The sequence below is a fragment of the Thamnophis elegans genome, chromosome 3 (assembly GCF_009769535.1).
Source record: "Thamnophis elegans isolate rThaEle1 chromosome 3, rThaEle1.pri, whole genome shotgun sequence".
NCBI lineage: Eukaryota > Metazoa > Chordata > Lepidosauria > Squamata > Colubridae > Thamnophis > Thamnophis elegans.
Genome location: NC_045543.1, coordinates 27,449,605 through 27,468,308, shown reverse-complemented (window position 1 = coordinate 27,468,308; position 18,704 = coordinate 27,449,605). Strand labels below are relative to the sequence as shown.

Below are 18,704 nucleotides of genomic sequence, written 5' to 3'. Positions count from 1 at the left end.
CCTTTGGGAGTACTTCAAAGCTGTTTTGCTTCCCTTTTGGGGCCATCTTATCCAGAGTACTTAGAAAAATCTCTCTTATTTTCAAGCATAGGATAAGAGAGAAGAAATTTCAGGGAGTGTTGTATAGAGAGAGAGCTTGGTTCTAGTGGATTTTCACAGGGAGCTTGGCTCCTGGGGCTTCATGAAAACATCCATGTTACTTTCTTCATAGTAATACAGAAGTGACTTGCCACTATCTTACAGGATGTTTTTCCAACTTCCCAGTCCAGTACATATTCCTTATATTTCCTGGGAATATTCTATCCAAGTAATAATGAGATTCAACCCCATTCAGCTTTTTGGAGACCAATGTCAAGCACAAAGAATCAGGACTACACATGAAGTCCCAATTAAGCCGATGTATTGCTCATGCTTATACACAAATATCAACTAAGACTCAACACTAAATTGGTGCTAGATAAGAGTTAACAGGATTCAAGAGGGGCTGGACTTGAAGCACTTGCAGGAACATAACAATTCTAGTTCCAGTCCTCTCTTGATTCTGCCTCTGCTTCTGCTACAACTAGGGTTGATCAATAAGACAGCAATTAAATTATTTGCTCCTAACTGTGGAGCTTCTACAACTCCTTCTCCAAATGATAATAATCTCACTAGAAACAATGTTCTAGCATTAAATATTAATATTTAATTATTTTAAAATAACAAGCATGTCTAAAGTCCTTTCCCCCCGCTCACATTTTCTGTACATGCGTGAACCTGGCTGGAAGAGTGCTTGGAGGGGATGCTACTTCTGTGCAGGCTGTCATTCTATAGTGCTTAAAAGCCCATTGGAAGCCAGGGTATGAACAAGCTGCCATTCTATATTACCAGATGGAGAGAAGGAAAGGAAGCACTTTATGTTTGAACATCACCGATATGGAATAAGGATATTTATTTATTTATTTATTTATTTATTCATTCATTCATTCATTCATTCAATTTATTTATATACTGCCTTTATTATTTTTACAAATAACTCAAAGTTCCGGCAGGCCTGGGGCTGTTGACCCCAAAATACGGTCCAGCCCCATTTAGAATGGAGTGCATGGTATGCTGTTTTTAAATCTATCTTTTCTTTTCCTGTATTTTATTTTTTTGATTTATTTCTGTACTGTAAGCCGTCCGGAGTCCTACGGGATTGGGCGGCATATAAATGTTATTAAACTTGCAAACTTGCATATCCCACACAACATCCTCTTCCTATTTTCCCCACAGCAGTCCTGTGAGGTGAGCTGATCTAACAGAGTGATTAGTCTAACGGTCATCCAGCTGGATTTCATGGCTAAGGTGGGACTTGAACTCATGGTCTCCCGCTTTCTAGCCTGATGCCCTAACCACTAGACCTCCTTTTGCAATCTTCTGACAAGCAAAGTCAATGGAGAAGCCAGATTCATTTAACAACTGTGTTGCCCACTTAACAACTGCAGCGATTCACTTAATCTGTGGCAAGAAAGGGCGTAAAATAGGGTAAAACACACTTAACAAATGTTTCACTGGGCAACATAATTTTTTTTCCTGCTCAATTGTGGTCATACGTTGAGGACTATCAGTACGTACATATAAAAATACAAAATAAAAATAAAGACAGATTTGCATGGAAAAAATCAATAATAAAATGTTTTCTTAGATGCTGTGGTCCCAATATTTTCAAAATAATTAATGCTAAGCCAAAATCTAGGAAATCCAGGATACTGGAAAACCTGGAGAAAAGATCATACATAGTGCATGAAAACCCAATCCTGTTCATTCCATTCCAGGCTTACTTTCCCTCTATGCCTGAATATCCTGGAATGGTCAGAGCAAGAAAAATGTAACATTTTCATTTAGCTCTTAATATGTAAAAATTATTTTTAAAAACCTGTTGTTTTTTTACCAACTACTAGACCAAACTGACTAGATAACATTCTTATATGCATATTTCGTAAAAACCTATCTTTGTAGGCCTTTCAATAATCATAGGTAGTTCTTTGAAATTAGTAGAAATATACTTTTTTAGAGAATATATGAAGTTCAGAGCATCACCAAACAGTATCGTTATAATTAGTTGCCTGTTCTTGTCAACTCCTGTTCAGCAGTCCTATAGATCCTTGTTAGCACTTTTTGCCTGAGATTGTGGAGGTTAAAAAATAAAACAAATGTCTGTCAGTAGACAAATTTATCTGTGACTAGGTATAGATATTTATGGATGTGACTGATTTTTCCTTCTTTACAATTTGGAAATATCCTTTAGATTTTCATTGTGGCACATGTGTCTCTGTGTGTATAGGGGGAATCAACACAAACTCCAAGCCACACTCCCCAAGATTCCTATTGTTTCACAATATACAAATTCATGGCTCATCCTGATGCAGGATCATGACTGACTAGAGAGAACATTTCTCTTTTAAATAGTAAAACCAGACAAGAGACCAGGAGACAGCCCACTATGAATCTTGAGGGACCAGATAGGATGGATGTTTATGACCTATTTGGCCAAAGCTCAGCTTTCAGGAAAGAACATTCACAATGCCAATTATGACTCAATAATGGGATCCAGAGGAATACGTAGATTTGGTGCTATTTCTTAAAGCAAAGGCAACATGATTAAAAAAAAACATTATGTACTTTTTATGAATCAAATGAATGCTTATAACGCTTTTAATTTTGAATAGAAAAGAAATTGAAAGGAACCTTGGAAATTTAATCCAACCCACTGCTCAGGCAGGAGATCTTATACTAGTGATGGCTAACCTTTTTCTAAATGTGTACCAAAATTTCACATGCATGCGCTATTGCGTGCACACAAGTGCCCACCCACCTGCGCATATGTGCATAACTACCCCCACCTGCACATACACGCATGACCCCACCATGCATGCACGCACAACCCCCATGGGGTTTCCTGAAGCCTGGGGAGGGCAAAAAACAGCCCAACCGGAAGTGAACCTGTTTTTTTGCTCTCCCCAGGCTCCAGAGGCTTTCCTGAAGCCTGGGGAGGGCAAAAATGACCTTCCCCCGACCCTCCAGAAGGCTGAAAAATCAGCTGAAGGCTGCCATGCCCGTAAATATGGCTCCGTGTGCCACAGGCTCAACATCACGGCCGTATACCATTCCAGACAAATGGCAACTTCTGAAGGCAAGCAATTCCATTAATTATTCCCACTATCAGAAAATTTCTCCTTAGTTCTAGGTTGGATCTCTACTTGGTAAGTTTCCATCTGTTAATTCTTGTCTTTTTTAGGTGCTTTGTAGAATAGGATGGCTGACTCCCTCTTCTGAGATATTGGAACACTGCTATTGTGTCACTCTGGTCCTTCTCTGCATTAGACTACATATACTCAGTTCCTGCAACTGTTCATCATATATTTTAGTCTCCAGTCCCCTAATTATTTTGTTGCTCTTCTCTGCACTTTGCATTTCTTCTCTGCACTTATTTGCTTTTATTCTGTTGTAAGCTGAGATGAGCAGCATATACATTTGATGGATGGATGAATAAATTTCATACTCCACTTCATTGGATGCTCTTTCCAACATTAACAGGAATATTTCTTAGAGGACTATATAGTGGTAACTCTTCATATGGGCTATCTTTATAAATAAAAAACTGAGAACATCTTAAGCACAATATGTTAGCTAAACTTTCCTAAGTTGTGTGGCCAGGTGGCTATATTTTAAAATATGTAGCTTGTGTAACCATTTAAGGTTAATTTGAACGAAGATTAACAAAAGTTTCAAGAGATACAAAATGAAGTTGCACTATTTACTTAAAGTCTAAATCAACGTTTATTGATTCAAATCTTCATCCATTGATCTTAGAATAGATGTTTTCTTTTTCTTTCTTAATGTATGTTCATAGTAATAATTGTACAGTTGTTGCAAATTGTACTGGAACAATGTTAATTTAAGTTTAGCTAACATATTGTCTTAATATGTTCTCAGTTTTTTATTTATAAAGATCTCCACACCCGTTTTCAACTCAAAAGACCTCCAAAACTACAGTAATGAAGATACCCAAGTGGGACTTTTTTGTTGATCCCTATAATGTAGATTTCTTAGAAATTAATAAATAGTAGCTGTATAAACATCTCAGATTAAAATATTTTAAAGTTCTCAATAAGACACAGAACAGGCCCTTTGGCATAGGCAACTTTCTTAGACATGGAGTTGTGGAGGGATTAGCAATCTTTTGAGGGCAATGGCCACACCTGAAACATTGGAAACAAATCCCAAATGTTCTCCCCAAAATATCTAGCACAATAAGCATGGCCAACTATCCCATTTTTATGAGCCAATGTTATGAGGTTCATTAATGATTTAAAACATTTTTAATCATCTATATCTTGCTATATCAATTGATCTATCATCACTTCTAGCGTTTCAGAAGGTTGTCTATCTACCCCAATTTATTTGTGACTTTCTGCTAGACAAACAGGCACACTTCCAAAGCACTGGGCTACAACCACTACTACCTTTAATTTTGCCTATTTAGTCTGTGTGGGCCTCAGTAAATAAAGACAATACAACAGCCTGACACACTGGCACATTTCGTGTTTTTTTTTTTTTAATTCAGGTGGGCAGGAAGGTTGGAAGGTACCTGTGGCCACCGAGTTGCCTCCCCACGTAGTTTTTCCCAAAGGTCTCACTAGACAGTGAGGTTGAAGGCCCTTTAAATATCCTGTTGCTGAGCTATACACAATGATGGAGCCCTTTAAATTGCACAATCAAGGCACACACTAATGCAAGAATAACCTGCTTTGAGTACAGGCCCCAGTCAGCACCGGGTGGCAGTGGAGATTCGTACCCTCACCACCGTCCAGACCTTCCGCACAGCCCTTAAGATCTGGCTATCCCGTCAGGCCTGGGGATAAGCCCCTAATTTCGCCCCACCCGAATGCTGAATGAATGTTGTGTTTTATTGTTTTATTTTATTATATTTCACATTTTCTTTTTGTGTTTTGTCTTGCACCCCCTTCCTACAAATTGTAAGCCGCTCTGAGTCCCCTCAGGGAAAAGGGCGGCCTATAAATGTCAAATAAAATGAAATAAAAAAAACGAAGTATCATTACGGTAGTTTCCAAATGTTTGCCAAAGGCGGCAGAAACTTTGTTCCAGTCTATCTTCTTGAATGAAAGTTAACCAAAAGGAGTTGTAAAGGTTTTTAATATTTGAAGAGAAAAGGAGATGATTTTAGAAAAAAGAAAAAGAATTTCCCATATGAAGCTACTGTGGATAATGCTATCAAGGGGTACCGTACTCTTTTTTTAATGAGCTGAAATAATTAAATGGCTAATGACTGCATTATCAACAAAGAAAAATAAAATTCCAGCGGGGTGGGGGGGATAAGTACAAATTGAGAAATTAGTATTATATATATTGATATATAAAAATATAATTATAATGAGCATATTAAGGTCAGAAGTTGGAAGACAAAATCTATGTGTATGTAATTGTATTGTTATTGTCAGCACTGTGCAAAAATGTATTGACCCAGTCATACACTGTCCACAAAATATGTTGGTTGTTAAAACTGCAAATAAAACATATACAAAAAACAGTAAAGAAAAAAAATAAAAGCAATGATTTATTACCTACTAGTTCTAATTAGTATTCTTTATTGTAGTGTATGTAGAAGCTGTAAGGGGGGGGTAGATTAACTAGCATTTCACAGCGATCATCCCAGTGCGTCTTGCAGGCAGGCCCATCCCGTTCTACCAACGGCGGAGCCCAAACTGCACCCCGCCCGCTCCACCGCCCATCCAAGCCGGCTCCCCTTTTTAACCGGATCTATTTAGAACCGCCGCCACCGCTGCCACCTCCCGAGACCGGGCGGGCTGCATTGTGGCCCCTTCCAGAGCCGACTGCTTTCCCTTCTCTTCCTGCTTTCCCGCAGCAAAACAGCTCGGAGGCAAAGTACGAACGGAAGAAGCTGCAACAGCCTGAGCTACTGCCGACTCCGCCCGGCTCCTTTCAGTCTTATGCCCTGAAATCCGGGCCAGGGCTCTCTAAAGTGCCAGGGTGATCGAGCAGCCGGCCGGCTCTGCGCCTTCCATCTTCCACTGCGCCGCTGCTTGCTGCTGCTGCATCTCCAACTCCGCGCGGCGTGGCCGGCTAGGGGGGAGACTTACGGAGAATGCCTCCCGGATCCCGGGCTCGGGACAGCCGAGATTAGCTCCCGCCCCCGTCCCTCCCCCTCTGGTTCCCTCCCTCTCTCCGCTTCCCTGCCAGTTCAGCTCCGGATGCGGCTTGGCCAGCGCTCGGCAGGCACGTCTAAGCCGGGTTCTGCCCTTCTGCAGCTCCCCCTCTTTCTCCTCCAGCCGATCGAGGCTTAGCTCGCTGCACCGTGTGAACAAGATGGCGGGGTCGGTAGCAGAGAGGGACGCGGCGGTAAGTGGTCCTTTCCTAATTTCTTCTCGGCTCCCGGGCGGCAAGGTGAGGGCCGGGCGTTTCAGGTGGGTCGGTGGCGCCTGGCTCTTGTGGCCTCTCGCCGTGATCCCGCCTAGCGACGGATTCGAGCTGGGAGTGGGGAAGCTGCGGATTGGGATCTGGAGAGAAGGAGGGGGACCTGTTTGCAGCGGCGTCAAGAAAAGCGCCTCGGGGACTGAAAGGCTGGGGAGGGCTGGATTTCTTATTCCTTCTCCCTGCCGGTGTGTGTTTGTGTGTTGAGGGGTGGTGGTGGAGATAAACCTATTTTGCGTTTTTTTGTACCTGGCTGATCAGGTGTGTGAGATGCCCAGATGGGGAGCGGGGGAGGGGTGCATGGATCTGAGCAGTCAGACATGAATTGTACCTGGAAGACTTTGCTGGGGAATTGGGAGGCAACACCCTTTGTTTTGCGAAAGGGCTGGAGGAAAAAGATGGATTCTCTGTTCAAGACTTAAAATGAAATTGGCGCTCTGTTGCTCAGCCTCCCCCCCACCCCCACCCCTTTCTTCCTCCTCTTTCCATCCTCCCTGGGCTGAACACAAAGGGTGCCTTCTGGGTCTGAATGTGTTGTTTTGTTTTTGCTTTTAGAAAATAGAGGACAGACTTTTAAACAACTCCTTGGGATCCCCAGTTCAAGCCGAAGTGTATTTTCCACGACTGGTAAAGGATTTGCTTTCCCCCTCTCCCTCTCTTTATTATATTGGGCCTGATCTGGCCCCCTTCTCCTTCCACTCTGTAATCAGAGGCTACTCATTTTGACTCCCTGCAATCCTTTTCCAGATTGTCCCTTTCTGTGGACACATCAAAGGAGGAATGAGGCCAGGCAAGAAAGTCGTGGTAATGGGCATCGTGGATCTCAACCCAGAGAGGTAATAAGACACAGGCCCAGCCTGATTTCTTCTCCTGGCAGGGCTTTTCCATCCCTGTCCATGCATTCCTTCTCTCTCCAAGAACCACAAGAAAAAAAACTGTGTTCCCACAAGAAGAATGTATCTGCCCAACATCCCTCATTCCCGAGGACAGTTATTTTTATCTGTAGTTGTAAATATAGAATGTTGGTTTCTCATTTGACCTATAGGGAGGAGGCAGATATAGATGTAATATTTATTTTTAAGGGAAGACTTCTTAGAAATGGGCACAAGGAGGGATGCTTCACACATGGTCTCTGGGTACAGAGTATCTCCTTGGTAGGGGTGAAGGAACTAAGTATGTTGAGAAATGGCAGTACAGAAGATACAAGTGGTGTACTTGAAACCTAAACAACACCAACTATAATTACTTTTGGCAATGCTAGCTAGAAAGACATTTGTTTAGCCAGAAGCTGCATCTTGGATTTCATTGCTTCTTTTGGGTGAGTGAGGAGATATTCTTGCTTTTCACAGTTTTGACATCAGTCTTACATGTGGAGATTCAGAAGACCCTCCTGCGGATACAGCAATCGAACTGAAAGCCATATTTTCAGATAAACAGTTCCTCAGGAATTCCTGCATATCTGGAGACTGGGGTGAAGAACAGTCGTCTCTTCCATATTTCCCATTTATCCCTGACCAGCCCTTCAGGGTGAGTACTGAGAGTTTATTGACTAACCACTGACACTGTTGACACTGATGTAACTTTGATGGTTTTGTTCTGGGTGTGCTTCAGTGCTCATTTTTGTCCTCTAAATAACACTGTATATAGACTTTATCTGTAGGAATGTAATATTAGGCAAAGACCAAGAATACATTCATTCTGATGGCAATTTATTCAATCCAGATAGAGGAACATGACAACAAATAAAAGATGGCAATATTTAGAAGCACAGGAAACTTTCTTGGCATGGTTATTATAAAAATAAATTAAAAACAATCTATGTCATGCCATTATTTGAAGTGGTTGCCATATGATTTCTATACTCAATTGGTTTTTTGTTTTATTGGGGTAGGTCTCCCTATTCTAGGTTGAAGTGCTTTTCATATATTGCTACTCACTCTCCTGGAGTGAGTTTACCTTCTTATATCTATAACAGTTATAGCAATGGTGTTTTTTTAAAGCACGCTTAATGTATTTGGGTCTTATTCTGTTCTTTTACATCATCTCATTATAATAACAGAAAAGGGATGTAATACAGGTAGTCCTCAACTTAAGACTACAATGGAGCCCAAAATCTGTTCCTAAGTGAGACATTTGTTAAGTGAGTTTTGCCCCATTTTATGACATTTCTTGCCTACAGTTGTTAAGTGAATCACTGCAGTTGATAAGTTAGTACCACATTGTTGAGTGAATCTGGTTTCCACATTGATTTTGCGTATCAAAAGGTTGCAAAAGGGGATCGCATGACTTTGGGACATAGCAACAGTCATAAGTATGAACCAGTTGCAAAAACATTTGAATTTGCATCACATGATCCTGGGGCTGTTACAAAGATTGTAAGTGTGAAAAAAGGTTATAAGTCCCTTTTTTCCGTTGTAACTTTGAATGGTCACTAGCTGAATTGTTGTAAGTTGAAGACTACCTATATAATCGGATGCACATTCAAATGAAAAGCACTCTTAGACTCTTCACGTAGAGATAATCAACAAAACAAACTATGCTGTCATAGCATTAAATTCAAATGGAAAGATAGATTTTAGAGCTGCCTGTACTTTAAAAAACATTCTCCATTATTCATTCAGCCTTCCATGATTCTTAGGAAAAAAATGCTATTGATATAAGAGCAGCATTAAAGATGCATTGTGAAAATAATTTGACTCATTAAATCAGCTACTTTTTTTTCAGGCTCATACAGAAGCCTGAAAAATGGAAATAATAAATACCTTTAATAAATAGCAGGAAAAAAGTCCCATATTCATGGTTGTGTGAGGTCATGAATTACTAGATTCCTCTCCTCTTTTGACTCCATATACATTCATTGAAGATACCCATGCAAGACCAGGAGGAAGGGCATTGGATTCCTCAGATGACACTTCAAAATATTACATTCAGGTGGTACAGGAAAATGTTGGGAAATAATCAAGACCATCTGCAGTGGTTCCTCTGGTGTTTTTTTTTTTGTCTCTGAAAATGTTTGCATTTGATTTTCATAAAATAAACTGCCCCCTTATAGGGATCATAAATTAAAACTTCATTTAATGAAACATGCAATTTGATTACTTACTTACTTTACTTATTCACTTAATTTATTTACTTACCTTAGTTTATTTCTGAAGATCCTGAGTGACTTATAAAGATATTGTTGGGGAGGGCTAAAAACTTGTAATAAATTCAGTCCATAACAATTTGCAAACAATCTGATGAGTCATCATTTAAAACGGGTGTTAAACTGGCGGCCCGTGGGCCAGATGCGTCACACAAAGGCCACGCCCACTCATTTCGGCAAATGGGGAAAACATCACAAAATGTTACATGACATTTGTGTGACACTGCAAGACAAATGTGACACTGCAAGTTTCACACCTGTGATTTAAAGGTCTTATTTGTCCCCCAAAGCCCTCATATTTTCACAGCTATTCCAAAATAAGGACAGTGTGGTTTAGAAATCAGGAGATAGAGTTTTCCAAAGGAAGGTGTCATAGTGGGACGGGATTCTTTTAAACTCGAGGCATATTTAGGCTTGGAAGGATGGCAATTGACAGAGAAAAAGACAGTGGCAAGATCTATGCTTTCTTTTACTATATATAGTGAAGCCATTTTAATAGTAAACATATTTATAACATGTACGTACAACACAATCCTGGCTTTTGCTCGTTGTCAAATCCTAATCTGTCTCCCAGAGATTATTCTCTAATTCTCCGGCTAACTGCTTCACTTCCTCCCTCTTCATTCTATCTCCCTCCCATTTCTGGGCTTATTACAGAAAGTGAAAAGAAAAGAATGGGCTCAAATCCTTCTGGATCCATCTGGCTGGTCACCTTCTCCCTTCTTGGGGGAAGAACCACCTTCAGGGTTTTCTGCCCAGGCCTTCCCCAGAGATCAAAGCTTTTCCAACAGTAGCTGGTTCTCTGCTTCTTGGTTGAAGATGTCATCTCCCTGGGACTTCCCTTCCCTTCCTCCACCATGGATTTCTCTTCTCTCTTACTGGCCATAGATGGAGAAGAGTTCTGTGTGCTTATATAACTTCACACTTCACCTTTTCTCTCCAGCAACTCCCATTTTGCATCTTCTTTTTCTCTCCTCTCTTTCTTCAATTTTGGGTCAGAACAAAATGGAATGTCCCCCAGCAACTGAGGAGGTAGATGTCCCTCTAGGACTCTAGTCTCCAACAGTATATACCAGGCTGGGCCAATGGAACTGCAGTTTCTGCATCTCCCCCCAGGTCAGCTCAACAGCCCTTGTGACATCACAGCTACCCCTTAAGAATTGAACTTCTCCCTTTTTCTTTCTTCATTTGCTGACTCTCACCAATACAACAGCAGCCATAGCGAGCCACTAAGAACCATATGCCATACAAGGCTATCACTGAGAAAATTTGACTATATGTTTCCTCTGTGGTTAGACTATAAGCAAGTCACATCTAGACCTTAGTAGACAGGCAGATTCAACCATGAGTTGTGTATGGTTTTAAAGTGATCACCAGCATGTTGAATTGCGTTCAAAAGCTAAGTGGCATCCAGTAAAATTCCTATACAGGTAGCAATAGCACTTAGACTTATATACCACTTTACAGTGCTTTATATCCCGCTCTAAGCAGTTTTACAGAGTGAGCATATTGCCCCCAACAATCTGGATCCTCATTTTACCCACCTCGAAAGGATGGAAGGCTGAGTCAATCTTGAGCCTGGTGGGATTTGAACTGACAAATTGCAGGCAGCTGGCAGCCAGCAATCAGCAGAAGTAGACTGCAGTACTGCACTCTAACCACTGCGCCACCGACGCTCTTAGGTAGGCCTTGGCTTATGACCACCGCTGAGCCCAAAATTTCTGTTTCTAAATGAGACAGTTAAGTGAGTTTTCCCCCATTTTACAACCTTTCTTGCCATAATTGTTAAGTGAATTACTGCAAATAAGAACATAGTTGTTAAGTGAATCTGGCTTCACCATTGACTTTACTTGTCAGAAGGTCGCAAAAGGGGACTCACATGACAAAGCACAACTTTGTCATGTTATCTACCTGCTGTTCAAACATGGACTGCTAGTATAAAAGGTACTCCAGGGTGTAAACACAATCTCACACAGGGCCAAAGATAGACTACATCCAATCTCAATCAGATTTTTGATCCATAGTCACTTTGTCTTACTGAGGTTCAATGTTAGTCTGGTTTTCTCATCCAGATGCTGATAGCCTCTTAAGTACTGGGCTTGCTGTGATGGAATATTTAACTGGATATCATCTGCGTATTGATGATGCCTCACTCTGTGCTCACCTCTTCAAAAACTTCACATAGTTATTCAACAGCATTGACCTTATATCTCAATGGTGATCGCATACTGATCTTTCCCCTCCGCTGACTGGAAGGACATTCATTCCTAGATGACTTACTGGGCTGGAATGAGAAGAGAAAAAATAATTGTGTTTTTTTTTAAACTTTTTAAAGTTTTCTTATATATCTCATATATTTATTTTACAGTCCTCCCCTGGGGGACTCTGCTCTGTAGGATAATGACAAGAAACAGTGCCATATAAGGAACAGCACTGAAAAACAGAAACCCATGCTATTAAAAGTTTATACTTTGCAAACTGGGCTTTAATTCCTTTGTGAATAGTACATTTTGGGATTATGTGATTCCTTGTCTGTTGGTGGAGGTCATTTAGATCTATTTATATATAAAATGCATTGCTTTGTTCTTAATAAGTACTCAGTGGAAACTTCAGAGAAACCAACATTTTAATGATAGTTTTCAATATTGTTTATTGCTGTTTTATACTTTTTAAAAAATGCGAGGAAGAAAAACTAGCTTAAAATACAGGGTAAGTGGTATGCACAGATATGAAATTAGCTCAGAATAGCTATCAGAACCCAACAAGTCCTGCATTAATTTCCAATGGCTGTATGGACTTCTCCAATAATGTCACTGTTATCCTAAGAGCCACATTGCATTTGCTTTGCAACACTGGTTTTAGGACATGAACACAATATATTGTTTAAGGAGTCAAGAGCAAAGGAGGGCATCATTTGGCATTGGTCAGTCAGTCTATCAAAGGAGCTGGAATGGCAAGGAGCCCAAACAAATAGAATCAAGAAATCCAATCACAGTCAACAAGCATAAATCTGAAACATTGCCAATAACTACCAAATCCAACATTAAAAAGGCGAAGAATTAGTTCAAGTGGACAAGCAAGACAATTGGGAAAAGGTCCCTAAAGTGGAATTAGTGTGTTGTTATTTTAAAAAATATGTCCATTTATTCATTTTATCAATCATTTTATCAGTTGTCAGAAGACCCTGCCACAGAGCCTTTGATGCTGATCCCAGTGGCCATCCATCAGTGACGTGCGGTGAGGTTTATGGCTGGTGAGGCACTGATGTCATCATAATCAGATGCTCAGGCATTCTCTCCTCTCCCCTGACACCTCACTGACTAAAGCACTTTCTTTCACCCGCGGCAGAGCTCAGGCGGGCGAAAGAAAGTGCTTTAGTCAGTGGGATGTCGGGGAAGAGGACAGAATGCAGGCGGGCGAAAGAAAGTCCTTTAGTCTGTGGGGTGTTGGGGGAGAGGAGAGAATGATACCCCACTGACTAAAGCACTTTATTTCGCCCGCGGCAGAGCTCAGGCGCTTCAGTCAGTGAAGCACTTTCTTTCGCCCGCCTAAATGTAAAGCACTTTCACCCGTCTGAGCTCGCGGCAGCCCGCCTGAGCTCTGCTGCTAGCTCAGGCGGGCGAAAGAAAGTGCTTTAGCCAGTGAAGCACTTTCTTTTGCCCGCCTGAGCCTAAAGCACTTTCTTTCGCTCGCCTGAGCTCTGCCGCAAGCTCAGGTGGGCGAAAGAAAGTGCTTTAGTCAGTGGGGTGTCGCGGGAGAGGAGAGAATGCCTGAGCATTGCATTTATTAAAGAAAAAAGAAAAAAAGGAAATTTGAAGGAAAAGAGGGAGCGTGGGGTGGGGGGCATCGGAAACAGAAAGAGAGGAAGAAGAGTGAGCGCGACCTTGCAGCTTTAAACAGAATGACAGAGTTGAAAACAGGCAGTCATTCAGGGGGAGGCAGCAGCTAGCTAGCCTAACCTCAGCACTCGCCGTTTACATTTTTTTTCCTTTTCATGATTGACAGTGGTGAGGCTGTGCCTCCCCTGACTGCACGTCACTGCCATCCATGGATTAAATCACCATCTAAGAAGGCAGTTCCTTTGGTACCCTGGTCATAAAGATTTGTACCTTAAAACTAGTGTATTCAATTTGATTTGTTGGGAGTAAACATTGTAGCTATTTGAAAAGTGAACCCTATTACATGGGCCATTGAATAATCTTGTTATAATAAGCTGTTAAACAACCTTCAAAGATAGCCCTGTAGAGAGCACATTTTTTTATAATCTAAGCCAGTGGTTCTCAAACATTTTAGTCTCAGGACTCCTTTAATTCTTAAAAATGATTGAGAATCACAGAGAACTTTGGTTTACACGTATGATATCTTGATGTTTACTATATTAGAAAACTGAGTAATTTAAAAATGCTATTTAACTTTGTGAACCCCCTGAAAGGATTTTAGGGAACTGGATCTTGTTGTCTTATAGTTGTAGAAATGAATATAATTCCTTGTATGTGTTTGGCATAGTATTCTGTGAATCATAAACGCTCCCGCCAATTATCAGTGATGGTTTTTTCAGCAAGTGATTATGCTTTTCAATGGGCTTCCCCAATTATAGGGTATAATATAGGGCCTTGATGGCGAACCTATAGCACACGGCCTTGCTTGTTTGTCTTCTGGGTTTCTGGCATGCGTGCACCTGCGATGATCAGCTGTCCTTCGCACATGAGGCAGTGCTGAAAACCAGTGTGTGCATGTGCGCTGGCCAGCTGATCATTTGGTGGGCATGCACGCTAGAACCTGGAAGTTTAGCTTTTCCAGAGCATGATCTCTTTGCACGTGTAGCAGTACCAAAAACTGGTCTGCACATGTGCGCCAACCAGCTGATCGTTGAGCTTGCATGCGCACTAGAACCCAGAAGTTCAGCTTTTGTGGAGCGCAGCCCCGATGACTGCGGAACGTGCAATGTTTCTGTGCAATCTTTTCTGCACTCAGTGCCGAAAAGGTTTGCCATCACTGTTATGGGCATCTTCCAGATCTATTGGATGATAGTTGCTGTAATCCCCAACAGTGTGATCATTGGTAAACTACTCCAGCATGTTAAATCATTGGTGGTCTGTACTTAATTTGGAATCCTAGAGATATTCATTGTCACCAGACAAGGAAATCTCATTTGTCAGTAAGAAAATTTGGGGAATCATCTTGAATACTGTTCCAGCTTCTAAATTTTGTAGGGGTTGAGAAGAAATTTACGAGTTAGATGCAATTCAGGATTTCTTTTTCATTTGTATGGCAAATATTTGCTTTCAGGTAACTGTATATGAATAATGAAGATGAGACCAGAACATTATTTATGGGTATTTGGAGAGCTTTAAAAAAATTTTTTAAAGACTCTAAATGAAATTTTGCTATTGTCTTCCATTCAAAATGATCATGGTTTAAAAGTGCTTGGTTTTGATTGATTATGCCCATCATCACTGAGTGCTCTCTTTCTTTTTATTCACTGATACAAGAAGTGAATGTCCTAAACCTTCAGGGTTGTGCAGAGTCCCAAGAAATAGAACGTATTACAAATTGTAATAGTTAATGTTACAATAAAGCGAGATTATTAACAACATATAGTAACCATAGTGTAGTCATATCAATATGCTTAATTTTTATTAAATAGAGGCAAAATAAAAAGTTTTATTTCTGTCCTGGTAGCAGCCAGTATTTTTGGAAGGAATAAAATCTCCATATTATCATTCAAGATTTGGGTCCATTTAAAAAAAATAATCATAAGATTTCACAAAGGACATTAATAATTGCTTCTATAGTTACTAAGTTACTAAGTTCTCATATACATAGGTTTGAATTTGAAATAGCTGGCATGAAACTTAAAAATTGTAGTTATTGCTTCATTGGGTTGTACAAGTAAAGGCCTTTGTGATTAGTGTGTTAAAGAGTAAAGAAAGTTAGTACAACAGAGCACTTAAGATTTTGCACTAGGCTTGTGGAGAACAAAACTACCATTAGACATGAAAGCTTGAGGGATGATCAGGTGCTGGATATTTTCTCTCAGTGTAGTAGTGGTGATATTGTGGGGTGAAACTGAGTGAAAATCCTAAGTTAGATATACTGCTTTCAGTCCCTGGAAGAATGCAGGATATTAATTTAACAAATCTTCAACTATGTTCAACTAGTAGCAAAATGATACAATTGGCAAATAAAGCTCTCCTTTTTTCTTCTGCGCCTTTCAGCACAAATTACAAGATCTACACAAATTAACTCCGTTTAAGGAGACCATGGGAAAGTCCAACCACACCTGTAGAAGATGACTTGCATGAGGTTGGATGCAATCCTTTATTTGCATCAATTAGCTATTAGATCCTGTCTTTTAAATACTAAATCAGAGAAAGATTTATATTCACACCACAGATTTCCTTTAAATACTCTGAAAATATATATAGTGTTGCTGATGGAATAATTTTGCAAAATCTAAGTTATGGATATGTTTTTCCCTTCTAGTTATGGGAGGCATTTAAGTATTAGACCTTTGCACACTTATACTTGCATTAGAAAAAAGGCCAGAATATTATCTATGAGATTCATAATTAACATGCTAAAGAAGATACCCCAGCTATTCAGTTGTACTTATATTGCATGATCTGCATTGTTATTGTACCATACTGCCTTTTCATCCTCATTTACACCATGCACCCAATGATGCAATTTTAACCCATCAGTACTTTGATTGTGTTCATTTTACTTTTCCGTTTGCTTTAGTTAATTACTACTTGAGTTAATACCTGGAAAACTATACTTATTCTCTGACTACAAATATGAAACTGAATTTGATTTGGGGGCTTTAGTAACATCAATCAAAGATTCTGTGAGAAGGTTTTCTTTCCTCAGCTGCAAATAGCCTTTCAGTTCTGCATAGATCACTTATCTGTTTACTTGGATTGCAAAAGAGATCACTCTGTGAGTGATCTAGTCCAAACCACATAGGTGGTCAAAATGATGTAAGATAGATAGCATTTATTATATCAACACTACTTGTGAGTTCTTAAAATGTTCGTTCCAATTAAAATTGTGGTCCTCATCCATACTTTATTTCTTACAGGTTGAAATATTGTGTGAACACCCTCGTTTTAGAATATTCGTGGATGGACATCAGCTTTTTGATTTTTACCATCGCATTGAGAAGTTATCAGCTATTGATACAATAAAGATAAATGGAGACCTCCAGATTACTAAACTTGGTTGACCTAGGTTTTTCAAATTATTATTAAAAAAGAAAAAAAAAGAAAACCAAAATTTTAGATTCCAAATTGGCTCGGGTTCTGTTAGCCTCTGTCTGAAGAAGCAATGAGAATTTCGTTTGGGACACCCAGATACCAGACAGGGATCATTATTGTCTTCTCAGCAACAAAAGACATGTTGATGAATTGAACTATTGTTTATTTGAATGAAGAAAGCACTTAATGATAAATAGATACTGAGCCGTCCTTCTTTTATGGAACAAAAAGCCTACCCCTGCTGGATAATCACATTATAATGGATCTTGAAAGAGTTACTTCATTGTCTAAACTGTATAAGCTATCCATCTTCCCAATAAGAAGGCAGGTTTGGAAATCAACTGCTAAATCGATTACAACAGTGACTTTTCTTTTTGCAAATCATCATCATCATCATCCTAAAAAAGTTCTCCTGCACTTAAGGGGATTAATGTAAGTGTAACACCAATCACAAAATTAGGCCAAATATGGAAGCCATTATTCAACGCCTATAGTTGATTTTATTCAAACCAATAACAAAGGATCCACAGATGTTAACAGTGCAGTCTTGGCTGGACACTGTGGGCAGTGGTCTAGCACATGCTTATCTCCTTCATCCCACAGAATCAAGGGAAGACAGCACACCTAATTACAGGATTGTGACCACTTGAATTGCCAAGGAAAAAGAGAAACTGAGTAATGGCTTCTGAATTTAGCCTGCATATTTTAGTCAGGGTATGTGTATAGAATGTAGGTCATTACATGTTTTGCACAATGTAATATTAATACAATCTTTTAAGAGCTTTCCTCTAGTTTATTTATTGGTACTCATTGTGTTAATGTATTAACAGAAAAAAATCAAACAATATTATTGAAGCTTTAGAGGGGTAAAGTATAAGCATTCTCAATATACAATGTTATAGTAACATATCATTTTGGAAATACCTGCTGTTTTATCTTAAGGTGGTTGGGGATATTTTTGTGGTGCCCTCACAATGTCACAAAAGATTATTGTCATGTTTTCACCAGAAATTGTTTTCAGTATGTTGTAATTTTGCTGTAAATGGTACTCAGAATTCACTCCTTCCCTCAGCTAATAAGGATTTCTAATTTGATTGGGATATGCATACACTGCAGTCCTGTTATACTCATTATCCAGGAGTAAGCCCCCTTCTGGGCAATGAAATTGATTTCTAAGTAAACATTATAAGAAAGCACTGTTTGAGTTTGAGAATACCATGCATTTTTTGCAAACCAATGCCCTTGGTGGCTGCTGTCCTGGTTGAGGAAGAGGATGAAATTCTCAGCTCATCTAAGGACAAAAAATTAGCCCTTATAAATGGCCCAATTTATAATTTAATCTAATTTTCCTAATAAAGGAATATTGGATGTTCACAAATAGTCTTCATTGAAGAGCATAACTGTGTTATTATGATTATACTACAGAATGAGTGAATGAACACAGTGATTCTCCCCCTCCTCCCTTTGGTGCTTTAGAAATCAGTGCAATTTACACACATGGGACCATAAACACAGTGAACAACAAAGGTTTATTTGAGTGTTACAGTGTGAAGAAAAAGGTGTATTTGCATTATTTTTAGAATTTGTATTATAGGGACTTTTAAAGACATTTATTATGGAGACTTTTGTAGTATAACTTTTTTTAAAGGCAAAAAAAGGAACAAAATAATTTATGCTTGAATCATAAAGAAGGTCTGTTTCCATCAATCAGAGCGAGAATCTTCTTATTTAAGATTATCTACAATAGCTTTATTGTGCATCAACTCATTCTATCTGATCTTTGAGTTCACGTCTATAACACAGTTAATGAAGTGGAGGCATTAATT

The 18,704-nt window shown here is 39.6% G+C and overlaps 1 protein-coding gene across 1 annotated transcript; it reads left to right on the top strand.

Annotated features, from left to right (window-relative positions):
• Window positions 1-5,674: 5,674 nt before the first annotated feature.
• On the top strand, window positions 5,675-18,059 carry LGALSL (galectin like). The gene is made up of 5 exons (XM_032212435.1): window positions 5,675-6,402; window positions 7,030-7,101; window positions 7,222-7,310; window positions 7,824-8,001; window positions 16,704-18,059. The coding sequence occupies exons 1-5, from the start codon at window positions 6,370-6,372 to the stop codon at window positions 16,845-16,847; spliced, it is 516 nt and encodes a 171-aa protein (XP_032068326.1). The 5' UTR covers window positions 5,675-6,369; the 3' UTR covers window positions 16,848-18,059.
• Window positions 18,060-18,704: the final 645 nt, after the last annotated feature.

Coding starts and splice junctions, on each gene's coding strand:
- LGALSL (XM_032212435.1), top strand. CDS start 6,370: ATGGCGGGGTCGGTAGCAGAGAGGGACGCGGCG. Junction 7,311..7,823: donor GTGGATCTCAACCCAGAGAG/GTAATAAGACAC, acceptor TGCTTTTCACAG/TTTTGACATCAGTCTTACAT. Junction 8,002..16,703: donor TCCCTGACCAGCCCTTCAGG/GTGAGTACTGAG, acceptor TATTTCTTACAG/GTTGAAATATTGTGTGAACA.